The sequence below is a fragment of the Astatotilapia calliptera genome, chromosome 16 (assembly GCF_964374335.1).
Source record: "Astatotilapia calliptera chromosome 16, fAstCal68.1, whole genome shotgun sequence".
Taxonomy (NCBI): domain Eukaryota; kingdom Metazoa; phylum Chordata; class Actinopteri; order Cichliformes; family Cichlidae; genus Astatotilapia; species Astatotilapia calliptera.
In genome coordinates this window covers 18,937,600-18,964,777 of record NC_137437.1, presented here as the reverse complement: position 1 = coordinate 18,964,777, position 27,178 = coordinate 18,937,600, and the positions used below count along the sequence as shown (strand labels likewise).

The following is a 27,178-nucleotide window of genomic DNA, read 5'->3' as shown; positions in this document are numbered from 1 at the left end:
TCCATAGCTATAGTTGGATCTCAAAGTCTGGACAAAAACTTAAATGCACTGGTTGCTTTTTACCCAACAGTCCACAGTCACACAGCATTCTGTGTCTAATAAAGGTATAGGACTTTCTCGACATCAACTTAAATAGAGGTTGCTAGAGCAATCTGCACGGACTGACAAGCAGAAATGCATCTTTGAGTTCATGTCCTCTCTGGATGCTTCCCATTTATCTTGTCTGTCAAGTAGAGAGGACATGATAATGAAAGATGAACACTCCAGTGAATGGCTCCCTCTGCCAGCCTACCATACAATGCCAAATAATGGAAACTCTGCTCAATGACCAGAAGTCTGCTAGATCTTGGAACCCTAGGACAAGTGGAGCGCTCACTCAGTTGATATCAGTTAACACAGTACTTATTTATAGCAATGGGGTTTAGGTAAAAGAAAACGTTGCAGAACAAGACACCAAAAAAAATAAATAAAACCCAATATTGTCTTAATTTTGTGAAAACTAAGAACATTAAGGGGCGCATGCTTCTTCAGATTTGGAGTCATTAATTTGCATGTCTCCAGTTTAAATGTGTTACATTTGTACAGTACAGGGCCACTTACACTGACCAGCAAACACTTAAATGCACAGCTACCTCCCTCTGCTGGAGGATGCTAAAACTGCAAACTCTACTTTAACTCCCCAAATAATAAAAATCCAACAAATATCAAAACACTATGACAGCAGACACCACTTCCATGTTAAGACTCAGCAAAATGAGGAAGATTATTTAAAAGTTGTAAAGTTTGTCTCTTAAGTGTCCAATTTTTATTAAAGAGGTTACTGGTTTCACCTAGTTTTCCATTTAATAAGGTAGATACAACTACGTACTCTGGATTTGCATGAACCCTTAAACGCCTGAACCATGAAGTAATTGCCAGAATTGCATTTTTTCTTTTTATTGAGAAACTTTAGGGTTTGTGGAAGCTTCTGGCAATTATAAGTATACATACTTTTGCTGCATGGCATGTTCGCGCAATTACTCAAGACTGTTTAAAAAAAAAATAAATAAAAAATTATATATAATTTTTTTTAATTTATTTTTAACTTAAGAATCTCAAGAACGCAAGCGTGATAAGCATGTCATTACAGGGCTGACTTGATTGTTTTACTTCATATAAAACAGATTGCATAACGACCACAAATCAGTGGGCAAAGGACAAATATTAAGTTCAAGTTTTGGGAAGTTTGTAAGGCAATGCAATTTTACATCTATTTACATATTTGTCCAAACAAGTAGACATCTAAAACTACTTTGTGTGTACCCCTCTGTATGCATGGTAAGTGTACATATAGACAAACTTGCTCCATGCTTTTGCAAGCATGTCTGGAGTTAATGCAGCTGCTCCTGTTATACAACCTACTGGCAACTGCGTGAAACACATGAAACCCCTTTTTCCTGACAGTGTGTGTAGCGATCATCACCGGAGGACCCTTGTGGGATTAAATCACTTTGAAATTAGTACACCCTGCAGTTAAGACGTGCCATGAAGCAAAAACTCATTTTGAAGGCAAGTTTTCAAACTAACAATGAATTACATATTTGAAGAAAAACTTGAACAAAGGAGTCATTTAAGTATTTATTCATAAAGTATTGTATTTACATTGCATACAGTAAATATTTCCTTAGATATATGACAAGGTGCTCTAAGCAAGAAATTTCCTCAACTCTCAAGTGACCTACATTTAAAAGCTTGTTAGGAATAGGTGCGCATAGAAAAGAAAACAAAACAAAAAAAACAAAAAACAAAAACAGATTATAATCAAATTCAGATTTTAAGAAAGTATCCTGGGAGAACTTGCAGAACAATTCCCAGTGTCCTCAACAGGCCGGGACAAGTGCAATACCACACAAGCACAGAGCATTGCCACCTCTCCCAACCTGCACAGAAAGGGATCACTTCTGATAGATTATTTTCAGTTCTATGATCAGTTTTGCATGGATTTGCACAGCAGTACATTTAAAAGCTGAAAGCAAACCAGCAAAACTAACCAGAGACCCACGTGCATAAGCTACCCCTGCAGTTTTCCCAAGACGACGTAGTCTAGGAGTACTTGAAGTGCTCACATTGCAGTAGAATTTAAACAGTAAGAAGACTACCTGCACTATAAGCACTTTAATACTACTGAAACCTTGTCTTTACATTATTGACAGAGGTGCACTGGAAACCAGACTGTGACTGTTCTTTCATAGACGATGCGCAAAGAGGATTTGGATGGAAACGCAGGCCACCGTCAGTTTTGCATAGATTTGCACAACTTATTTCTTCTTGCAGCGCAACTACGCAAAACTAACGGAGGACAGCCACAATTAAGATTAAGAGTGTCCATGCAAATATACTTCAAAAAACCCAAACTCTCACTCTCACATGTATGCATACAGAGATACATGGCAGATGAGAGTCCCAGCCCCTTATGCCAGAAGGAGCACTTAGGGCAGTAGGTGCTAGTCTACTTCACTATCTGCACTAGATGCACCTTAGCATAAGTACTAGTAGTAGTCACATTTTGCCAGGTAACAATTTTTTAAGACTCCTCTCCTCATACATAAAGTCAAATAAAAATACAAAAACAAATCAGCAGCTGCTCCAATTCTGTGCACTTTTCCACAGTGATATACAACATCTAACAACCATTTAGCATGTTTGCTTCTTACACAGCTGCTTTGCTCCAAAACATCAGGGGGCTGAGCCTCACAGCAAGACGACAAGGTCTTGCCAGATGTCTATTTACAAGTGTATGTGGATTCAGTCTACTTAGGACTTGCAACATAAAGGCTGTGTTTATGAACAAGTCAGCTTCCTTCAGTTAATATTATCAGAAGAGTGCTGAAAGTGCCTTCACTGCAGTAGAATTGAACAAAACTACCTGCACTGTAAGCACTTTGGCACTACAGTGACTGTAAACTGCTCGTGTGACGTTCTCCTCACAGACTGCATTACTGTGCCTTTAAAGCCACAGTGACGACTGCCCAGGAGACAGATGTGAATGGGGTTCTGTAGGGATAAATAAGATGTAGCATTAACAGTAGGAATAACAAAAAAGATACACAAAGACATTGTACAAGAAAGTTTATACCCAACTCAAGCCTAACATTTATCAGTTTGTGGTTTACCAAATGTTAGAGGTTAGCTGCAGTTTGACAAGTTTTGACGTAGGTAATTTTCTCTAATAAAAATTCAAAAGATCAAACTCAGTATACAGTAACGATCTCATACATCTGCAGAGTCTTGACAAAGTTGAACGGGCAAAGAGTACTGTGATTAGTGTGGTGTATGAACTCACTCAGAAAAGACTATTTCCCTCCCAACTAGAATGGTCCTTGTAAGGCTAAACTTCATGACGATTTTTAGTGGTCAAGATATTATAAACCCTTTTAGGCATCAAGTTTTTTTTAAGTTGCTGGAGAAATCATTAATTTAATTACACAAATACATGCACATTTGAGTGCTTAAATTGTCCTTGCTAATCCTGGACAATTATTTGCCATCTCTGCACATATTTTGAGGTTCCATGAAAGACTTTCCCCCTCTGTATGCACACCCCACTCACTTTCAATCGTTGCATTCATATAACGTTCAGGACATTCTGCAAAAACTGTTATTCAAGAGTAGCTATACACCATGCGTCCGTTTACAACCCCCCCCCCCCCCCCCAAACCCAAAACTCTGTTCCAATTAATCTCAAGCAGCCAAGCTTCCCGCATGGCAATCGAGATGATAGCGTCAGAGACGCCAATAACCTCGAACACCTTAAAGCTAAATGATAAACCAGGAGTCTGAACCGGGACTGTTCATGGATACCAACACTTGTACTCCAGCCACATTTCTGTACCCCTCCCCCACCCGCTAACATGGCGCCCAGGAGTCCACAGTTTAAAAAAAAAAAAAAAAAAAACCCTAATAGCCACTGCAAGAACAGCACATGGGACTACATCGACGATGTTACAGTGTCCGTGCACACACACGCAGCTAAAACTGGCCGCACGTGAGGCGTTCGCTTATAATGACTAGTCTGTGGACCACGCGTGAGACCGCAACTGCTCCAAACTTAAAACGCAGAATCCACCACACAAGCTAGTAGTTACGCGAGGGCTCCATCAAAACAGTCTGCTGTAAGCATGCGCTAGCCAAACAGGCTAACGCGTGCAGCTTGCTACAGTGTGTTTAGTTGTTTAGATAATTATCCAATTAAAGTTTGTTCACCTATCAGCATTCCTTAAAGACAACACTTAATCCAATACCCTAGTAATCTCATGAAGTATGCTGGTAATGTTTGGATATTAGCTTCCACTCCCCATCCACTTCTAAGCATTGTATTGCCCCTTGTCTTAGCCAACTTAGTTGTTTCAGTATGGCTAACTCACACATGCTAATTAGAGATCAGTACACGTGCTCCCAGGTGCTTGTAAACGCCGACAGCGGCATTTGAATAAACATAATAGAGCCCGCGCAGCTAGTGACAATTATGTTATTATTATAAAATCACAATGTTTTTGTTGGCATATTAGCGTTAGCCGCTAACTCGGCAGCTCGCGGGATAGCAAAGGCGCGCGGCCTGCTAGAACCCCATGTGCTGCTGCTGCTGCTTTGTTCTGGAGGCACTTTTAAATGTACACCACTGCAACCCGAAATGACTGAAAACTTAAAAATTCTACAAACAGACGGCTGACAGCGCGGGCACGTGAGTCTACAACTTGGGGCTTTTGCCAAAATTTGTAGCGGTTATTTAATTTTATCGTTTTACGAGTGTGGACCACTTCCCCGAGGTACCGACAAGAGGTGCAACAGCAGCGGCAACACATGCTTTTCAAATCTCCCTCATTCTCCTGCCATGGAGGAGAGGTTGCCATGCGCTCCTACAACATTTGTTTTTAAAAATGCGGAAACTTGACCATTAAAACGCTTTCTTCTCCCCTCCTCGCATATACGTTAGAGCGCACACACGTACCGAAGTCAACCCAGCGAATTTCACTTTCCCGACGTTTACCGCATCTCCCAAAAAAAGGCTAACAACAGGTTTCTTGCCAACAACACGCGCCTTATAAGACACTAAAAAAATCCACCATCTTCACTCACTTGTTCAGACTTACCGTTTACCCAGTTTCTTGGACATCTGCAAAATTAAAAAAAAAGAACACAGACTTCACAGATTAAACATCGGCTAAGACGTGTAACCCCCTCCAAAAAGTGCACAACCATGTGCTACTATTATGATTTGCTAGGATTTTGGGAATCGTAGTAAGATTGCGAAAGTGGCGCGAGTAGACTCTCCTTTTAACCATGTGGTGAATGAAGGGCGGTTCCCAGCCAGCGTAGCGGAGCCTCAACTCCTTCATTAGCATAAATCCTCTACTTCCTCTCCAAGTGGGACTCTGAAGTTTCCTCACTTAATTCGTATATTGTAGCTATACATACAAAGGTGGTCACATAGATAAGCCGTTTCAATAGGGGAAAATATATCAAATTGCCTCCCATTATAATCACTGGACGGGACGCCTTAAGGCTCTCTAAGTTGATTTTGGTGATGTTTACACGTGGAATAAAAATGTTTTATGAAATTTAATACATTCTTAAAATAATTCGATCTAACGAAAAATAAATGTTTTCTATTTGTTTAAACTGGATGATAGTATACGTCTGTGTGCTAAATCTGTTTACTACATAAAACGTATTATTTGGGGAATTTTCTGGGATGGCTTTTCAGATTTGTAGCTGACCAGAATTTGACGCAGTGTAACCAAAACAGAACCTTAGAAATTAAACGAATAATAATGATGATACAATTTTTCGACTTTCTATGTTTTAGTTTTTTTTTGTTTTGTTTTTTATTTGCCATTATTTACAATATTAGATAAATTAAAAAAATATTATAATAGATTTTTATCTTTAGTTTAATGAAAGACTATACCACCATGCTTCTGTATACAATTGAACTGTAACATTTAGTAACATAAAAATATTCACTAATGTCAGCAACAAGTTTTACAAAGGGAATCCAAAGGCCACCTACATGGCTCAGTGTCTTTTGCTGAAAGGACATAAGAAGTGTTCCCAGCAGAAATGAGAGAATTGTCTTGCACATAGGTCAGTGTAGTTCACCTCTAACCCCTGGATTCATTCATGTGTGAAGTCACACAATGGAGGCACAGATTTTGAAGTTGCCTTTTCTGCTCAAACAGAAGAGAAATGCAAATGTTAATTTCAGTGACAGAAAGCATTGCATTGAAAACATATGAACGATTATGATGTTGCACTTTAATGAAAAAAACAACAACAAATAAAATAGATACAATAACTATTTCAAAGAAGTCTCACTTCAACTGTTATTTCTGTGACATATTTAACATTTCCTAAAATTCACTTTGAGGATTCAAAAAACAAACAAGCAAACAAAAACATGGGGGTGGCAACATTACAAATCAATCTTTTATTTTGCTAACAGTGTTTTTTTGCAGGCATAGAATGGATGCAGCATATAGTGGAAATCTTCAAAAACTAACAACAGCAACAACTGTTGTTTAAAATCGAGGTGTTTGAAGAGAATATGTAGAATCTCATGTGGTAAAAATGTGACAGTGAGCTTGCCTAAGTGTGATAAAACTAAACTAAAACACTTAGAATTTACTCACCACAATTTTATAATTAAACTGAATCTTAGACAGTTTTAGTGTTAGGAATGAATCTTTCACAGAAACAAGTTGTGTTGCATTTAAGAGAAAGAAAAACATCAAAACCAGATATTTTTCTATTCAACCAACTTTTATGTTTTTGTTTTTTTTAAATCAAATTGATTAGATTGGTCATTTTCATTATCTGTAAAACGCAAACAATTCAAGTTAACTGAACATGAATTGTTTGCTGTTTTAAAATAAATTAACAAATTTATTAATAAAAGAATAAAAATTTGAAACAACAGTAAGGAGGAGCAAGACAGGATCTATAGAGTGAAAAAACTTAAAGACTTCAAATGGCAGCAAGTGTCTGGGCCCTTACATATCTTCTGATATACAACTTGTTTTAGACTTGGGCAGTACATTTTGGAATTAAGAAATTATTATGTGTAGAAATATTAGAATAAACACACTTGAATAAAATATGGAACATCTAAACAGGGCAATAATAATTAACGTGGGTCATACCTAAATGAACAGAAAGGGAAAAAGAAAAGAAAAAAATTGATAGATTTTAAAAATAAAACATGTTTTACAGTATAACCTAGTTTGATAGCTCAGCTTCTCACACAACAAATACGAAAAAGAGTTACCCCTTTTTTCTTAATATTTTGCTTCCAATGAATTAAATGCCAGGTTTTCTGAAGATATGCTAAAATTTTTCTTTGAACATTGGATGTTTTTATTCATTTTCAGTTCCGTCCTGAATCGTTCCAACATAAAAAAAAAAGTTACCAAACTCTAAGGCTGAAGCAGTTTTGTATCTACAAAAAACAGACAACTTAGCAAAGAACTTTTAAATTGTTTTTCTGCATCTTCTTTACTAGAAGCCTGTCAAAAAACACAGAATGTGTTCCCATTTTTTTTGTTGAATTATAAATATGAAAAAAATCTATAAATAATATCTGCCATATAAAAACATAAAATATAAAATAGTATTTTTGCACTAACAAGTTGACTCCCAAAGAGCTTGGAACACAAAAGAAGAAGTGGCAGGCCTTAAAAATGTTAGAGCAGATGAACAGTACATGAAAGTTATGTAATTAACAAATAAGAAAAAAAAATAGTCCAAGTTATGTTGACGCATAAAGTTAGTCTTACCAAATACTGACTTTCAAGCTCTTTCCCATTTCCTAGCAACGAATTAAAAAACAAGGTAGCTCAAGACCTTTGCACAGTACTGTAACCATTGAATCAACATAAAATATAAAAGTAATTATCACAAAAATTGTTGTATATCTATATTGTTTCTTAGTTCCAGAATCACATTTATTTATGTACTACTGGGTACTGATGTAAAATAAGATTTCAACATGAATGGTTTTTATGGTATGCGAACATCTTAGGTCAGGTAGGGTGTTTTTTTGTTTTAATCAAATGTGATGATTATTATTAATTAGTTTCAGTTAACACAACTTGTGTTATTGCTGATGTGTTCTCATTGCGGCTCGTTGAATGAGTAGTTTTGAACCTACCCAGCTGCCATAGGTCACACGCTGCTCTCCACGGAAGTTAGATCAACCTGCCATAATAATATCATACAGTCAGACACGGTACTTTTACAGGCAATTATTATTAAATCTAAGGATTAAATTAAAATGCGGCGTGCTAATACAGTGCTCTATATTTCAAATTGATGTATTAATTTGTTTTAGAATATGTATGCGTATAACAATGTAGCTGATAATGTAAAGTTTATTTTATTTTGAAAATCAAATTCACGAGTTCCGGTGGGGTTGCCGTAGGTCTGTCAGAAGAGTCGTTCTAACAGACTAATGCTGTGTGTTCCTGCCATGATTTCTTGAGGTTTCTCACCGTTGCACGTGTTGCTTTTGGATCGTAAAAGGTCAGTTCAACGATCTGGTTAAAATACATACAGATTTGTGCACTTTTAGTTTAGTGTAGTTTAAATTAGCATCGTGTTTCCTGCTGTCTCATTCTAAAACGTGTCCGACCTCTGTTGGTTTACAGATGGACAGACTACTTTAACATGTAAATCTCTAAATAATTTAGGTTTATCGTTTAGTTTAAACTGTAATTTTAAGAGAGAAATATCATGTATTGTAGTCAGTCTCGGAAAGAGCTACAAAGTGCATTATTATAGCCACCATAACAAAAAAATAGTGTATGTCACGATTGACAAGCAGCTTTATGTTTGTGTCTAAAGTTTCAACCTTTAAAAACTAACAAGGAAGCTCATCTGTATGAATCTGTATCTTTTTAATTGTGGTTTTAATACAAACAATGTATAATTTATTCATTTGTAAGATATGTTTTTGCTTGGCACATTACTTGACTTGGCACATGACTTTTGTTTTGCTGTATTTTGCTATGTTTTCTAGTGTGGTACACCCATGGCTACCTGTGTGGTGTGTCGCTGGATGCCCAGGCTACGCCACCTCCCAGGCCTGAGAAAAGGCTTTGCCAGGGCTCAGCATGCGTATATCAAACCAGAGGATGAAGCTGATGATCTGGAGGAAAAGAGAATCTTGTCGCAGCACAATGAAGTATGTTTAGAAGGTTACAGGCTCCGTTACAGCCCTTCTTCATATCATCACTCTGCATTGAACTCTGCAGCCTCCCATAGCCAAACAGACAACGATGAAGATGAGCAGTGTCTACCCACTCTCGCACCTTCTTTCTGGCAACGGAGCAATCGCTACAGTGTGAGTTGCTCACGACACCTCTCCAGCTCAAAGAACACTCTTCTGGACTTGGCTTTCAATAAAAGCTCTGAACCGGAGATCCCCTCAGCGTCCTCTTACCAGAGAAAGCCTGTACTACCAGATGTTAAAGTAGAGACGCGTGCCTTCCACAAATGCAGACCAGAGTATGCCTCAATGAGCCTAGACCTTAACCAAAGACCTCACCCACTCAAATGGGAGGAGGCAATGCAGCTGCTCCAAAAAGTGGCTGTTTTAAAGGGCAGCATGAAAGCATCTGATGTGTCTCAGTTTCTTATGGAGCTCAGTCGATTGCACCCAGACAAGATGCCGTTAGTGAGGAGTGACCAGCGCTTCATCATGCTCCTCCGATATTCCGTGGAACACCTTCGCTACTTTACTCAACTTCAGCTGCTGGAGGTGCTGCAGTCGTTTGTGTGGCTGGGCATGCCCTCTGCCCACACTGTACTCGAACTGTACGAGACTGAGCTGAGTCGCCGGTCCAGTCAGATGACTTTGCATCAGTTGATTTTAGCTGCTGATTTGTGGCGCTGTATAGGGAAGCAGGCACCTCAGTTCCTACTGCACCTCTATGACTCTGTTCGTCTGCATCTGGGACAATTGGGCGTGCCCGAGCTGGTCCAACTGTTGTATATATTGGGAGAGGGTAGGCAGTGTCCAAAAGACTTGATCCGTCCTCTGGAGCAGCTTCTCATGCATCATTTGCTACAATTGCGACCTGAGGAGGTTGGTGTTATATGCTTAGGACTCTTTAAATCCCAAACTTCAATATCTGAGAGTGCAGTGACTCGCATTGTCGATAAGGCACTCTCTTTTGTGAAGGAGATGAGCGACTTTGCCATGGTGAATGTGTTGAAGTACTTGCGTTTCAGTTATTTATATCACAGGGCATGGCTGGAGGCCATGGCAGAGGAAGTTCCTAAGCGTGCCCACAGAATGGGTGTCAAGGGGCTAATGCACGTGGCACTGACCTGTTCTGCTCTTCATTACAGTAATGACAGTATCCTTACTGCTGTCGCTGACAGAGTACCCTTGCTAGTGCCACACTGCAGAAGTAAAGACTCATGCAAACTCTTGTGGGCTTATGGCACATTAGGGTTTCTCCCATCACGGAGTCCAAGCTTCTATCCAAGTCTTACAGAATCCCTGAGGCAAAGGAAAGCTGAATTTCAACGATACCCAGAGCATCTGCTCACTGGTCTTTTAGGCTTGGCCTTTGTCTCACAGTTCCCAGAGGACCTAATTGCATTAGCCTTGAGCCCTGATTTTATCAACTTAGCACTGAAATGCACACAGCTTGAGCTGAAGAAGGATTTGTTCACTTTAGATGGAGTTGTAGCTTTGGAGTTGCCTCAGTGGACTGGCCCTCGACTGAGCAATGAACTTCGAGATGAGGTTACAGAAATGCTGTGGACGTTTGCTCAGTCAGATGTGTGCCAGAAACCTGAGGTTCAGGAGGCAGAATCTGCTCTGAAAGATCTGCTTGGTGGAGAGGAGTTTGTATGTAAAAGAATGATCCTTCCCCATACTCGCTCCATTGACCTGGAAGTGCACCTCAACTCCACTGGGCAGCCTGTACCTGTGAACCAAGCATCTCTAGAACAAAGCCCATCCACATTTCCTTCTAATCAGGGTTGGGGGAAATTAAATGTAGGAGTTACAATAACTGATGAACTTTTAGCACAGTTGATAAATAAAAACAACAACACAAAAGCGCCTTTGGCTCAATCACCTAAAGTGAAGACTACATCTCTTCAAAGATTACGGCCCGATGAAAGTGGGAGACTCTTTGACACAGTGCTAGACTTGACCACTGATATTATAGAAACTCTGACCAAACCCAGTCACCTTGGGTCTTCTCGCAAGGACTCCAATGAGATAGTCAAAATTGCCGTACAGGTCTCGAACAGGAACCACTTCTGCTCCCAGTCACAGCAGCTCCTGGGACTTCATGCCATGAAGAGAAGGCAGTTAAAGATAGCAGGCTATAGGGTTGTAGAGCTTAGTTATCAAGAGTGGTTTCCATTGCTGAGGAAAAGCAGAGCCGAGAAGCTGGCATATCTGCACTGCAAACTCTACGACAATCTATAATGATTCTCAGACCTGTAAGAGACACAGTGAAGTGGAGAAAATGTGGAGTCCGTTGCAAACTATATAACCATCAGGCTTCTGGAAAATCTTTACAGTGTGCAAAATATCTGCACATTGCAGAATAAAAGATGTTTTTTTGTTGAGATTTTTGTAAAAATATATTTTTACATTTACATTTCAAGACTGTAAAAACTTGACATGAAAACTAAAGCATCAGCTTTTCAATGCCTGGCTGTAGTATAAAATACATTTAACATTTGTATGTTCTTGTGTGTTTACTTAAATGTTAAGCTTTTCCTGATTCAAATCAATGATGATAGTCTTTTCAGAGGTCAGTTCTTCTGTCTCAAGTATGAACCTGCCCAGTTTGCACATTAAATATGTCACTGTGAATACAGAATTAAAGGCAATGCTTGTTTAGGAATCTGTATTACGACACCTGGAAAGCCAAAACTTGTTATATAACTTAATAAAGACAGGATTAAAATGGGATGCCACAACCTTTTAGCAAATGAAAACCAAAAATAACAGCATTTTATGTCTAACATGTTTTTTCAAATTCAAACATGGATCTGGGTCTTCTTACATTTCCTTAGCAAAGCTGTTCTGCTCATGCAAGCAGCTTGTTTATTCAAGACCATTGTGACAGTGAATTAAAAAGTGTTCAAGGATTCAAGGGTTTTTATTGTCATTTCAACACATCTGTTCACATGAGGTCAAACAGAATTTTAGGTCCCATTTAAAGCCAACAAGAATAAATACACAACAGGAGAAATACATACAAAAACAAATGCTAGAAACATTTACAGTGTAAATTAAGTGGAAACAAAAACATGACAGTAGGAAATTCAGCTATGATTCATTCATCATGTGGGCGATGTAATTATCTTTTGCATCTTTGGTGAGTTTTTTTTAAAGAACGCCTCATGTTGGATATCATTTTCTATAATGTTGTAGTTCAACTTTAAAAAAAAACAACAACTTTAAAGTAAAATTTAAACAAAGTTCAAAAGATTAACAAGACAAACTGGCATCATTAAATGATGATGGACCTAAACTGTCAATAAAATACACTTTACTTTTTGAAAGTGAGTGAAAACCTTGAATGAAATTAACCTGTATGGATAGAACATTAAGTACAGTTATGTAAAAGATGAGTAAGTCAAAATGTATAACCTTTAGCTGCTCAGCAATTGCTTAAATAACTATGAAATCAACTATATTCACTTGCTTTTAAGCCACGATTTGTGCAACCACCTTCCTGATTGGCTTAAAAACGACATTTTAGAGTAGTAGGATACACCATTCTTAAGCATTTGCCCATTAATATGAAGAATTAATGTAAATCTGGCACTGCTTAGAATTTTCAGCCAGTGTTACCTAATAAATAAGTTTGAGTCTACAAGTCATAAACTAGTCACATAGCCACTAAACCTGGGAAATTATTCCTAATAGAACTCATGTTCTCAAATTCAGCTACTTTTGACTCCTCCGAGCTATCCTAAAATGGCTTTGCTCCGCAGGTCATGTTTGTTATTATGTTTTTTTTTAAGGATGAAAGAAATTGTTAGAACTATTTTCTGTGACACCTTTTCTTGCCTTGTAGCTGTAAACACAAAGTGGTGTCGCAGTAGTACAGAGTTGCTTGCGGAACAGATTTTTTTATTGCAGAGTTTTTACATTCCTGTTTTCTTTGCTTGTAACTCAAGAGTGTGTTTGCTACTGACAGTATGGCATTTCAATGCAATTTCCTAAATCCCACTCATGGAAAAACAGTGTATGCATCACTTTTCACGGTTAAAAATTATTAATAAAACATGATTAAATTGTGAGTATTTTCATATTGGATATATGTTGTACGAATTTGCAAGTTGATTCCTGCAATCTATTGACATGCATGGAAATCAGTGCAATGCCGGAATTTTTGCTTACATATCAGTGTCTAGGAACATGATAAAAAAAAGCTGAAATGAGCCCTTGTGTGGTGAGACTGCAGGTGTGCTGACCATTCTTAAAGTGTTTGTTCCTTCCCGTTCTATCTTTCTTTTTCTTTGTGGCTCCCTGAAAATGTTGTTGGTGCTTTAATCTTGCCAGCTGCCCTAAACAAAAAGCCGCTTCAAGGACTCTTTGTTGGACAGTGCCAAAAAGAAAGGCAAAAAAACCCCACAGCTGGTTGAAATATTTTAACAGTAATAATTCCCAGATGCACTGAGCAGATTTAAAATTGAAGTGTGTGATTATCTGAATTTTTCCGCTTCAGGAATTAAGGGGGAAAACAGAATAAACCTGAAGTGAAGCTCAGGCCACAAGCAAGTGCCCTAATTCCTTTCTCTCTCATTCTGTCACATCCTTTAAGTCACTTGCTGGGGAGAGAAGAGTGATATGGGGTGACAGGGGCGGAAATGAGCACTATAAAAGACAAATTCAATCAACTCTACATCTGTCTGCATGTGTGGGAGCACTTGATGATGTCCCAGGAGGAGCTGGAGGACGCAGCAGGCCACTCCTATGCCACTGCCTCCTGCAGGGGGAATTAGAAGTGAATGAATGGAGGGAGAGCATTGTGCTATGCCTGAAACTTGCCAGCAGAGAGCATTCTTCCCTTAGGAAACATCACATTCTGACAGAGTAGCAATCGTGCAATATTTCCATGGCAGCTTGATATTTTTGAGCATTTGAATATTTGCAAGACACTCACATTAAATAAATAATTAAAATACAATGTGTGCATGTCATAAGATCACTGGAAACACAATTTTAAAGTTAAAATAACACACAAGGAAAATGTATTTACATTCGATCAACAGCACATAGTGCTTATAACAATATACCCAATCTACACACCCATCAAAGATAAAAGAAGCACATTCAAAGGGAGTTGCTGTTCTGTCATAAGGTAGAGAGGAGTCAATAAATACCTTCCCTTTTCTTCACAGATCTGAAAAAACTATAAAGAGAATTCACATTTTGGGACTTTCAAGTCAGTGCCATGCCCGCAGCTACAAATTTCACAGTTCTGGGGTTGCAGGAAGCATGCTTTTGAAGTTGATATGATTCAGTTTCTCATTTAGCACCATTTTCTCTGGATTCAAACGTAACTCATTGGATAGTCAAATAAATCCTTTATCCATCTAAGGAGATAACGAAAATAATGTTTTCAGGTTAACCCTAACCAGTGCAAACGTGTTTCAGAAATAGGCGCTCTCTGCCACAGAGACACAGTTTAATAGATTGTGTGGAAAAAGTACAATTATTATCATCTTAGATTGGATGATTATGCACAATGAATTCTGAGTAAGAGTCAAAGCAAAGTGATAAAAATTCTCCTATTTCTTTCTTCATATCTCACCAATAACAAGATATTTATTGAGTCATTACCCTGCTATAAACAAAAGTAAGTAAAGAGAGAATAATCATTAGGCTTAGACACTTTTCAAATGCAACCAGTATTTCAGCAGTTAATCGAGGAGGCTCTGGTAGAGTGAATGCTCTCTCAGTAATCCCGTCTTATTTGCATTTCAATTCTTTTCCTTTTCTCAACCTAATCCATTGCAGTCTGAAAGTAGCCTAAGCTCCATCAACATTTCTTAACTTATCTCAACATAGGCATAGTACTCTCTGTCTGCTATAATTCCTTAATTTACCTTTCAGTATAAACAGACAAATCCTAGTGTCACATATTCTTTAAAAATTGATGAATTACCTTACAGTTACTAGCCAAGGGAGAAATCTATTTCATAGACTCGAGTCTTGAATTGGCTCCTTGACATTGTCAAGTGAGGGGAATAGGTGTGGATTAACCAGATATATGCAAATGATTTCCCCTGCGGCGTTATGTCAAATGATCCCCATCACAGTTTTGAAAGGACTAAATACTGCCTGTGTCTTAAGTGTTTCTGTATCACTCTCACTGTCACTTCCTTTCTGACCTCTTCAGTGTTCAATAGCACGTGTGGCTCCTTGCCTTTAAGATTCCAAACACATAGACTGCGCTTAACCAACTGCTTCAGGAACATGGCTGATAGGGAGTGTTTGCATTCCCCCCTCGTCTCAGCTGCTATTGATAGACCTTAAAAAAAAGTGAACGAGGTGAGGGTTTGCTGCTTGGCTCCACATTTATTAGGAGATAAATGTTTTCGCCTGAAGAACACGGTGAATTTTGTTTGATGTGTGGTGTAATTTTCTTTATTTTCTCTTTATTTTTATTTCTTTATTTCGTTTTTATCCCTAAGAAAATAAAGAGAATGTTTTTCATGGGCTATACAAGCTTTAATCCATGCAATTTCACGAGCCAGCACTGGCCCACGGACCATCTTAAATCGTCCCCAGGAATATTCTAAAACTGAAGCAAAACAACCCTCCAAAAAATCTATAAGAAGCCTGATTATGATAAGAAATCCTGAGGCTAATGAATGAGGCTATACTCAAATCCACTCCACTGTTTTTCTCATCCACCTGTGTAGCAGTCAGAGAACTGACAAGATGTAGCCTAATTTAATTGCTGATATAGATGGATGGTTTTTATGTTGTTCAACATTGTTTTATATCGTCATTGTAGCTATATTCCATGTTATGCTCTGTTACACAATGTGTGGCTCTAATTTTACTTTAGCTATGTCAGTATGGCCCTCTGGTAAAATGTATATTTCCCATCTCTGCTTTAGTTTCACATGGACAGAGAAAAATAATCACTAAACAAGAGGTGATACTATTCTGTTTCAGCCTTTGACATGACAAAGCTCTGGGATGCTACGATTTCTATTAGGTCAGTTTCTCATGTATGGTGGTAGCAGTTAGTTGTTCCTTTCCAAAGAAAAAGATTGCAAGTAGCCCAAGAAAAGATCCATCATGACTAGAAGGGCCTTTACAAGGAAACAGTTGAATAAGAGAAGCAAAACAATGATAATATGCAGCTTGGTTATTCAGTTCAAAAGTTCATCGGGAATAAACATTTGCAAATGAAAAACTCCTGTAATTAAAGCATATGATGTTGCAATTAAAATCTCCTTGATCATACAGCAGGGACTATTTTTAGCAAGCTTGTAAAAGCATAAGGTACTGGGGGAAAATGGTTCTTTGTTTCAATGCTAATTAATATTATTTGTCTTCCTCCCTGTGAAAGATAAGTTCAAGATGACACTTGCGCAAACAGAGTTGCATAAGCACAACGCTGTCCCTCTACACTCATCACTTGGTCACACAGATCATTACAGCCCAAAGCAGGATTGATGCAAGCTCACAAAGTCAGTGGAACTGTACAGCAGAGTCACTGTAATACAGTCGCACCATGGCATTTGCAAAGGGGTCATGGCATTATAAAACTTCGTAATCATGCAAATTCTGGCTGGCACGTCACAAAGAATTTCAAGGTCAGTTTTGGTTTACTGCACTGCAACGGCCCTGAAAGTTTTTTTTGTTTTGTTAATAAAGCGATTTCAAATCCCCATTTTAATACCATTTATGTAAACACTGATGAAGATTGCCACTTTATGGGTGTAAAATTGGCTACCCACACACAAATGATTACAACAAAGTGATAGACATAGCCTATATTTTGTGAATGATGTGACAAAAGCCGGTGTCTTTTTTATCAAAAAAGCATGCAGCTCATGGTTTGTTCAAGTTCCTCTAGAAATAAAAATAGTCTTGGAACCACACATGCTCCTAAGTCATCATATATTCAGCAGCTTGTTACCAAGTATGCCTGTCTGCCTTTTGGCACGAAGCAGGTAGTGCACAGATGACTGTTGCTGCAGGAACCAAGGGTGAGGAGAGCAGTCAGTGAGCTGAGAGATCCAAAAAATTTCCTTTGACCTGAGGGGAACTGGAGACTGGTTATAATTATCTATTGGTGTGACATCTTTTATATTACATGTAGCCTTTTATTTTTATTGTTAATATAAAACATAGATAACTGCCGTGTGAATAATGAACAAAAAAAGCATTTAAGCCAATTGAGTCAATTAAAAAAATATTCGTTTGGAACACCAGATTTTGTGAGTTCTTTAACTGCCACAAGGTAAAAGACATTTTCATTTGTTGCTTTTGAACAATGAAATCATAAAGCCTTAAGCAATATCTACAAATCCAAGAGCTTATAAGCTTCACATTGAATTAAAAGACTGATGTATTTTTTTTACGTGGTTATATGGGTTCACTTATTCTCTTTCAATTAACAGGGCCTAAAAACTTTCAACAAAAGCTGAGTCACAGCACTGAAACTTCAGCCTGACACATATCAGGATTCAGGCTGCTTATCGTGCAGGATGGGTGAAGGTGAGAAGAGAAACAGCTGCAACAAACAGAACAGGAGTTGCAATTTTGGCACGAATCAATGACACCCTTACTTTGGGCGCATTAAGCAAAAGCTCAGTGCACCAACAGCTTATACACAAGGATAAAGATCACTTGCAGGTTTTAAGTATCAAAGTCCTTGAGAGATGTTCAGAATCAGAATCAGAAACTTTATTGTCATTGTCATGAGAACAACGAAATTAAGAATGGTCCCCGATCATTGCATCATCCCTAGCAATATCAAAATATAAATAAAACAATAAAATTCAATAAATAAAATAGATAGAATACTTAAAATACTAATAAGATATAACAGTAAAACACTCACATACATTCCCACACACATGCTTCAGACCGTGCATAGATTAACACAAGAGTGGCGTGATGGACATTTTTTTGTAGTATTCAGATGTGTTATTGCAGTTGGATAACAGCTGTGTTTGAGTCTATTAGTCCTTGCTCTGATTGCCCTGTACCGTCTGCCTGAGGGCAACAGTTCGAACAGGGAGTGGCCAGGATGTGAGGTGTCTTTTATGATGTTTTGGGCCTTTTTAAAACAGTGGGCGTTGTGTAGAACTTCCAGTGTGGGGAGAGGGCAGCCAGTGATCTTTTGGGCGGTGTTAATGATCCCTTGGAGTGCTTTCCTCTGAGCCCCTGTGCAGCTAGTGTACCAGATGCATATGCAGTAAGTTAGAACACTCTCAATGGTGGCTCTGTAGAAGGACACCAGCAGTCTCTGTGTGATGTTATTCCTCCTGAGAATTCTCAGGAAGTACAGTCTCTGTTGGGCCTTTTTCAGCAGCTCGGAGGTGTTCACACTCCAGGAAAGGTTCTCCTCTATATTGACTCCCAGGAAGCGGAAGCTTGCCACCCTTTCTACACAGTCCCCATTTATGAATAGTGGTTGGATCTCTGCCTTTTTCCTTCTGAAGTCTATTATGAGTTCTTTGGTTTTTGAAGTGTTGAGGAGGAGGTTATTGGCCTTACACCATGACGTCAGCTGCTCCACCTCGTCTCTGTACGTAGACTCGTCTCCCTTGGAAATGAGCCCCACCACTGTGGTGTCATCTGCAAATTTCACAAAGATGTTGCTGTGGTGGCGAGGAGTGCAGTCGTGTGTGTAGAGAGAGTAGAGCAGTGGACTGAGCACACAGCCCTGGGGTGAGCCAGTGCTGAGACTCAGGGCTGAGGATGTGTGATGGCCAACTCTGACTCTCTGTCTACGGCCCGAGAGGAAGCTATTGATCCACATGCAGGTGCTGTATGGAAGCCCCAGGTCTTGTAGCTTGGCCACCAGTTTGTGTGGAAGGATGGTGTTAAAAGCTGAGCAGTAATCCACGAAGAGCATCCGCACATAGCTACCATGCTCTTCCAGGTGAGTTAATGCAGCATGGAGTGCTGTGGCTACAGCGTCTTCCGTGGATCGTGTAGGCAAACTGGTGTGGATCCAGGCTGCGGGGCAGGGCTGCTGTGATGTGTCTGCGGACCAGCTTCTCAAAGCATTTCATTACCACTGGGGTGAGTGCCACCGGTCTGTAGTCATTCAGGCCGGTGATGTGGGGCTTCTTAGGCAAGGGGACTATGGTGGAGGACTTCAGGCAGAGTGGGACAGTCGCCTGTGCGAGGGATTTGTTGAAAATCCTGGTGAAGATCCCAGCCAGCTGTCCTGCACAATCCCTCAATATTCGACCTGGCACACCATCAAAAGTCAATGAAATTACCAATTAATTATTTATGTGCAAAATGTCCTTCCAAATACTGCTCATCACTACGGTATCATACACATTCAAGTTGAAACTCTTGAACTTTGCAGCAATGCTCTCATTTTGAAAATCTTGTTGTTTCCAGGGCTCACTCTGTTGTTGTGAGTTGGTTCAAAGTTGCCACGTAAAGGATTCAGATAAAGGATGTGAAGGAATCATATACCATTCACATGCCATCTGTTTAACTAGCCAGTGCATTTATCACCATTACTGCTTCTAAATGTGACATTTCTGGTGTCCCATTTGGGCACTTTGACTGAAGAGGTATACATTTTACAATTTACAGTTTTAAATAAATGCTGAAATACTGAAGGCACTTTGTCGCCAAAATATAATGAATGCTGACACCCAAAAGCTTGTGTGCCATTTATCTTTTTGACAAACTTGAACTCCATTTATGTCATGTGTGTTGAAGTCAGTCACAATTTCTGGACCCAGTATATTTAAGGTGGCTGAGTTGAAGATGAAACGGGACTGGCAGAGCTCACAGGGCTGATGGTGGTGGCAGGAGTCACCATGACAAGGAAGGAAGAGGAGCAGAAGAACTGAGACTTGGGAAGAGGACAGAAGCTGTCACTATGTGGAGAAGCTTGGCTGGACTGGCAGGTGAGGTGGTGGAGTAATCTAACAGAATTGTTCAAATGTAAAAAGAAAAAAAAAAGAACAGAAGAAAATGAATCAAGACAAGCAGAAAGACCTGCAGTTTCTATCACTTAGCCAGGAAGAAGCAGAGAGTGACTGAAATGCTGAGTTAGATATACTGCCGGTGATGAGTTAATGAGAATCAAGATACATGGGAGAAGTTTTCTGTCAGTGTTTTCTGCCAAGAGCACTTGGAAGGTTTGACTCTTTTTTTTTTAAGTATTTTTAAAGTTCATCTTAGCACACTTAAAAATGACTGTAGTAACTGTTGCAATGATAATGCATTTTAGTATTATTTGTCTTTGTCCCTAAGGAGTCACAACAGAAGGCTTCACCTCTCTGAGCCTGAGTTCTTTCTGTTAAAAGGCAGTTTTTCCTTCCCACTGTTGCGAAGTGCTTGTAAAGGCAGCTTTCTTGCCACTTTGCTTTTGGTCCAGGTGTGTGGCAGTCTAGTTTTTCCACTGTGTGTACTGTAAAATGTTTACTTTATTTGCTTGATGTTTTGGTGCACTGCCTCTGTGTGGTTAAGAAGCAGAAATCATTCCGTGCATGTTTCTCATCTGCTTTGCTGCAAATAGTTCTTTAACTTGCTTTGGGAAATTCTGGGACACATGATGGGGCCTTTGCCTCAGGCTTGCTAACTAAAGGGTCCACTGACAAACCAACCCATTAAATTGAATCTGCAATTATTTTCCTGAATTATTCTTAGAAACTACAATGAGCCATCCAAGTAATTTGATTGCTTTTGAAAGAAACATTGCAATACGTATTCAGTTGAATTAATGTTTGCAGAGATGTAATGGATTGAACATGTTTGCTAGCAGCATATGCTATTATTTATGTTCTTAAAAATTATTTATGGCATAAAACCCGTGATGCTAAGAGCAATTTATTAACCATGCTTGTTTTATTAATATATATATATATAAATGCAATCCACTATATGAATGGCAGCATCATTATTATCATTGGGAGCTGCCTAAAAATGTCCTGTCAGTAGTGTAGTAGATTAGTATATTAGAATTTTTAATTTTAATTTTTATAAGTTAGTTAAGAATGCTGCACAATTGCTGTGTAAAAGATACCATTCTAAAAACTGGTAGAGAATATAATTTAAAAAGTGAAAACCTTTTTAAATATTATTTGAAAAAAAAAAACATTTAAAAAGGTTTTTGGCAGGAAGACCTCAGGGCACAGTTCCCCCACTAACAGTAATAGGGAAAGTTGAAGGGAGTGCCATGGCTATGACTCACATAGAGAGAGAGAAAAAGCAGTGCAGGGAAACAAAACAAGAGACAAAAGGAAAGGGATTACAGAGGACACAGAGGCAGAGAGGGGGATGTACAACTAGCAATAATCACTGTGACTGTAAATATTAATGCTGTCATAAATAGAAGGGGGAAATGCTACATAGTGATGATGAAATGTTGCAACATCATGAACTGAAGCAAACATAGAACCCTGAAAGTTTAATCCTACATGTCTGTGATATAAAACCCTTTTCTCTGTTCTCGGCTTCAATGGATGAGCTGTTTGGACTTCAACTTGTGTTTGCATGAGGATAGAATTACAACATCACAAAAGCATCACTGTTATCTGTCTCATGCAATGCACAGGTATATTATTCTTTAGTGGTCTACCACAGATTAATGAACATGCAACCTTTGAGAGGAAATTAAACTTGTCCGCATGCTTTTAAGCATAAGGAAACAATCTTCTGCTTGATGGAAATTCATATTTTAGCATGTAATTATACCCCAGTAACCCTAATAGACACATTTAAAGTGATGCGCTAACAATTGCGTAATGATTAATTATATTATCTTTAACACTGAGGGATCAGGTATTGAGATGTGCAAGGGGGGTAATTACAGAGACAGAGCAGCACACTAATAAACACACACTTGAAAACGCTACACCCACCGCTGCTGGTTAATGAATTCTGTCCTTGCTTGCATTATATCATCAAGAAGTATGCTGCCGTAGACAGTTGATGAAAGGGATAGTGGAATTTAAAATCTTTCCAGTGTTCCAACTTCTATTCTTAAATAAGTGATGAGTTGTACATTGTAGCGCATTCACATTGCTTTGACAACTGCAAAACATTGTGCTCTGCTGCACATTATTGAAGAGCCTTTCCGTTTCATGACCTTGACGTTGTGAGAAATAGAGGATGTAAAGTGTGAGAGTGTATTGTATTGTCGGTGCAGCTCCGTTAAAGGGTAGCCTCAGTTAAATCAAAAACAAATTGCTTCCTTCCTGAATTATATCCACCTTATCGCCTGATGGCAAGCAATGACTAATGGGCGTTTTGAATGAAGTGGTGTGCAAGAAGGACAATTTTTTTTCCTGCGGTGCAACAGTGGGTGCCAGAATGTTACTGTCGTACTGGAAAATAAATAATGAATAAAATGAGTGGTCAGTCAGCAAAAAGGCCAAAGTGAGCAGTAAATAAGAGGATATAGCAAAAGAGGGGGACAGGTGTCACGACACAACAACAAAACATAAAAAAGGAAGATTTACATTCAAAAAAGAGATTGAAAAAATAATTTTAGGTTAGCTATAAATGTCAGGTTCTATTCCAAAGCTGTCTTGTATTGCACAGACATTTTTTCTGTCAGAATGGGGGGGAGGGGGGGAGTCACTTTTCTTTTTGTTCCCTTACTCTCTGCACGTTCACCAAGCCAATGCAACTTTATAAAATCACCTGTAAAGCCAGTTTTTTTAAAATAGATTTGACTGCATGCAAATCCAGTTACTGACGTCATTCTTAAGGATTGATACGCTGCTGGACCTTTTGATCAGATGTTTTCAAGCTTCTGTCTTTAATGCTTATCAACATATCCTGCTGCTGATTAGGATCCATTCCTGCTTTAATCTGGACAACTTAATTATACAGGAGATGTCAGATTTCCAAGGATGTCAGTGTGGTAAATGCACAATGTCAATATTTGATGTTGCCACCACGAACAGAAAAGTTCAGGTTTTATGAGAGGGGCAGAAACACATGCATGCAAAATGCAGTTCATTCATTTAACATAAAGCTTTTTTTAATTATTAAAAAACATGTTATATTTAAAGATTGAACTATATTGTATATATTTAAGCAATTGACAAAAAAAAATAAATAAATCAATACATTCAGAGGTTTATCATTTTTCTTTTAAATCAGCACCTTCAGGGTTTAGTAATGACACACAAAACTGAAGCTTAGGAAGAATAAATAGTATTCCAATGTGGTGAAAGTGCAAAACAAGGGGAAAGCCCAACTTAATATTACCTTACTGTTCTGAATCAAAGCACAAATTACTAGTTCCTTTAAAATGATTATGTTAGTTTAATATGGTGGTTTTTTTTACTCTGTGAACAGCACTAGGAGCCCTCCATAGCACTGTATTTAAGAATAATGAAGGAGTGAAATGTCCATCCATCTTCCTAAACTCAGGCAGGTTCCACCCTGGACAGGTCGATAGTCTGTTGCATGGCTAACACAGAGAGACACACAACCAGTCACACTCACATTCACACCTAGAGCCATGCAATTCAATTCTGTTTCCTCCACTGTACCCTATAGGAACCTATACTACATTATATATTTCCAGTTTTGAAATATTTGATCCAGAGAAACTGCTACTTTTTTCTTTTCCATGTTCTTCTTTTTCCTCTGCAGTACCTGAATTTAAGTTATACCACCCAGTATTTCAGTGATACAGATCCATTATTACCCTTTAAACAGCAACGTGTACAAAACCTGCTGCTTCCAATCTTCAATCATCCCAGCAGGTGCTGGTTGAGCACAGGATTACCTTGATTAATGTAGTTAATATCCTCTGTTCTAATTATAAAATGTAGTGCGTACTGTAAAAGAAGTGGTGTGTGTTTCTACAGCAGCTACTTTCCACGCTTGACTGTTTTCCTCTGAATGAATGTTGCTTTGATCTGGTAGCCAGTGGCTAGGTGGGGAGTTTAACTGTGTTAAAACTAGTGGGAGAAATCTCGCTGTGGGAACAAGAACCCATCAAGATTGCAATTGCTATCGGCACCGCAAACACTCAAGAGAAGAGGAGGAGGGAATTTAGTTCAGTAATCTGCTCATCTGAGGCCTCGATTCATTCACCGCACAAGATGCTCATCACATCCAGTGACAAGAAAGACATTTGTCTTCTGTTTTTAGCTGCATTTCTGTGTCAAATCTGGAATTTTGAATATGCATGTAAAGCCCCACACAAACTCAGGTGTTTTCAAGTATGCAGGATATGTGATGAATTATTAACAGACATTGTGAGATCTAAAATAGTGCCTTTAAATAATTTACCCAAGCTCTTATGGGTTTCATATTGTAAACTAGTGTAGGGATTGATTTGTTGTCTCACATTGCCGAGGTTTTGCTTTAATAATTACAACAGCTGTTTAAAATGATTGCATTTTAATTTGTTTGCCATTCAGAGAAGCTGAATGTGGTATCGACATAAAACAGCATGTCTTCTGACCAAACAAAATGGTCTCAGCTGCAGCAGGTGGATTTGATGTTCCAAAGTGTATGCAAATATCAATTTTCCTGCCTACTACTTTATGTGTGCAGCAATACAAATCTACTATATTTTCAAAGGGTCTATCTAGAGTCCACAAACTTGCCTTGGGAGACATGTAATCTTAAGGCCTTTTAATTAAAGTGTTCAAAAAATGTTTTTTTTTTAACTACAGTTCACATCCTTTTGAATTCTTCTTAACATTGTCCTGATTTTTATGTGTTTTTTGGATGTGTGGTGTCAGGCTTGCAGTCACCTCAGTTGCTGTTCGCTGATGCTGCAGTTGCAGATCCAGCTGTGTTCAGGATTCAGCAGGGATTGTCAATGTTCTCTCTTAATGCGCTTTTACCCATTTTAGTGCTAACCTCAGCTATGTGTCATTTTTTTTGTAATAGCCCAGTTATTTTTTGCTTGCTTTTTCTTTTGTTGTTTCATGTGAACAATCATTTCAGTGTCGTGTAGCCTCACACGAGGCAATGGTATTATTGGTCTTTCAGTTGTTTTGTTACTGTTACTTGTTACAGTAATAAGTAACAGTAACAAAAAATGAAAGACCAATAATACTGCCTCGGGAACTGCACCCCAGGAAAAGAACCCTTATTATCTATCTATCTGTCTGTCTGTCTGTCTGTCTGTCTGTCTATATAAATACAACTAATTGTGGGCCACTTGAGAAGACAATTTGCACAGAGTGCCCAGTAGGAAGGGGACCTCACTAAATATGACCAGCGTTCCAACAACATTGCCCTCTATGGTAATAATAGGAAAAAGTAGATAAAGACAAACTGAGAGCTCCAATAAAGCCAAATAAACAAAACAAGACAGGGAAACTCAGTTTAAAATACAAAACACTTGCGTGGTTGTATTTTGGCCAATACAAATACAAGAATCAAGTTAAAACACAATAAAGGTGAAATACAATAAACAAGGTCTAAACAAGACAGCAGCAGGGGAAATCTATAAAGAGTAGAAAAAGAATTGTTTTCCTGGGTCCACCTGACTAGTCCCAAACTTAATGCTGTGATCCTGCTAACCACAGGCAGGCATTTAGCAGCTAAAGACAGTCACAAAGAGAATGAAAAATCAGATTCACAAACATAAGGATTAGACTGTAACAGCAAGAGAGCTTCTAAATGTACTCTAAACACTTTAAATCCATTTTCCACATACCTGCAACCATCACTGCCATCAGCAACCAGAATAAGACCAAAAAGTCAAGACAGATTTATCGGCTACAGGTGCTCCTTATAATCAAGCTCTGCTTGGAGAAATAGATGTCAGGGTTAATGCTGTTCAAAAGCACTACTCAGATAAGAAACATTTTTCAGTAGCAATTCTCCACTCTGCAAACACTACATGTTAGAACAAGACTTGGAGTCTGTAACTGTGATAATCTTTATATGGCTGTGTTTTACGGCAAATGCTACTGAAAAATGCACACAGTGACAATGCTAACATGTCAGTGTTTAACAGGTAAAGTGTAAATGATTGCGCAACACAACACAAAATACATCCGTTAGCTATAATTGGTACAAAGGTGTCGTATGAAAGTTATTGGCTGTCTGTTGAGGCTGTTAGAGTCAATAAATCCACAAATGTCAATTTAAAACCTGTACTCTGGGGGCAAAAACTGCACACACACACAAAAACCACACAGTTCATTAGGATCCATCATCTGAGGACCATGGATGTGTGAAAAATATTAGAGAAGGGGTAGACTGAAGGATTTATAACACTAACATTGCAACCTAGAAAACAATAACACCAGCCTTTTCAAAAATATTCATTATTATCATTTAAATATCCACATTTTCACTCTAGGCTGGAGCGGAAGTGATAATATGAGAGTAATGGTACAGATAGACACTCATATTACTGAAAAAAGAAAGCAAATATACATAATAAACATTTAACAAATGAGAGCCTTTAAGATTTACTAAGATGATGGAGTTTTGAATGTGAGAATATAAAGTTGAGGTTGAAAGCACATACTGTTAAAAAAGTTATTCACAAAAGAGCATGACACACTTCCGGGCTGCTGTTTGTTTAGGTTTTGTGTTCTTATGACATCTTTCCAAGTATTCTAAAAGCATACTCTTTTGTCAAAAAAAAAAGAAACAATCCTTGTCAAAATATGTGAAGTCTTTTAGTGGTTGACTGGACAAATTTGACACATCTCTTGGGAAATCTTGGCAGTCAACCAACAATAGCCTGTCAATTATCCAGTCAACAGTGAACGACTGAAGTTGTGTCTTACATAAATTGTTATGAGCTTCATCAGTATTAGCAGAGCTGACACATGCTTTCAGAAGGCCTTCTCAGTCTTTTGACTTGTTAAGAGCTGTGTAGCTGCACAATACTTAACACAAAGGAGAAACTTGAAAGAACTGTTTTGATGCACTTGCCACCAGCCTACAGTACACAGCCTTCAGCAAATAAAGCTTCTCAGGGTGGTTAATGAGGGA

The 27,178-nt window shown here is 38.5% G+C and overlaps 1 protein-coding gene and 1 long non-coding RNA gene across 3 annotated transcripts; one reads left to right on the top strand and one right to left on the bottom strand.

The window, feature by feature from the left end:
• Window positions 1–1,604: 1,604 nt before the first annotated feature.
• LOC145421219 (uncharacterized) lies at window positions 1,605–5,513 on the bottom strand. Its single transcript, XR_013902527.1, has 2 exons — window positions 5,130–5,513; window positions 1,605–3,033 (listed from the first exon to the last, which is right to left on the bottom strand). It is a non-coding gene; the product is annotated as an uncharacterized LOC145421219 (long non-coding RNA).
• fastkd5 (FAST kinase domains 5) lies at window positions 3,448–13,317 on the top strand. 2 transcript variants are annotated; one of them, XM_026145506.2, is made up of 2 exons: window positions 3,448–4,720; window positions 9,053–13,317. In XM_026145506.2, exon 2 carries the CDS (start codon window positions 9,065–9,067, stop codon window positions 11,483–11,485), a length of 2,421 nt encoding a protein of 806 aa, XP_026001291.1. In that variant the 5' UTR covers window positions 3,448–4,720; window positions 9,053–9,064; the 3' UTR covers window positions 11,486–13,317. The 2 variants fall into 2 exon arrangements, with proteins under 2 accessions (XP_026001291.1, XP_026001290.1); XM_026145505.2 differs by lacking the exon at window positions 3,448–4,720 and adding an exon at window positions 8,409–8,556.
• Window positions 13,318–27,178: the final 13,861 nt, after the last annotated feature.

Excerpts from the sequence above, each read along its gene's own strand:
- fastkd5 (XM_026145506.2), top strand. The coding sequence starts at position 9,065 with ATGGCTACCTGTGTGGTGTGTCGCTGGATGCCCAGGCTACGCCACCTC.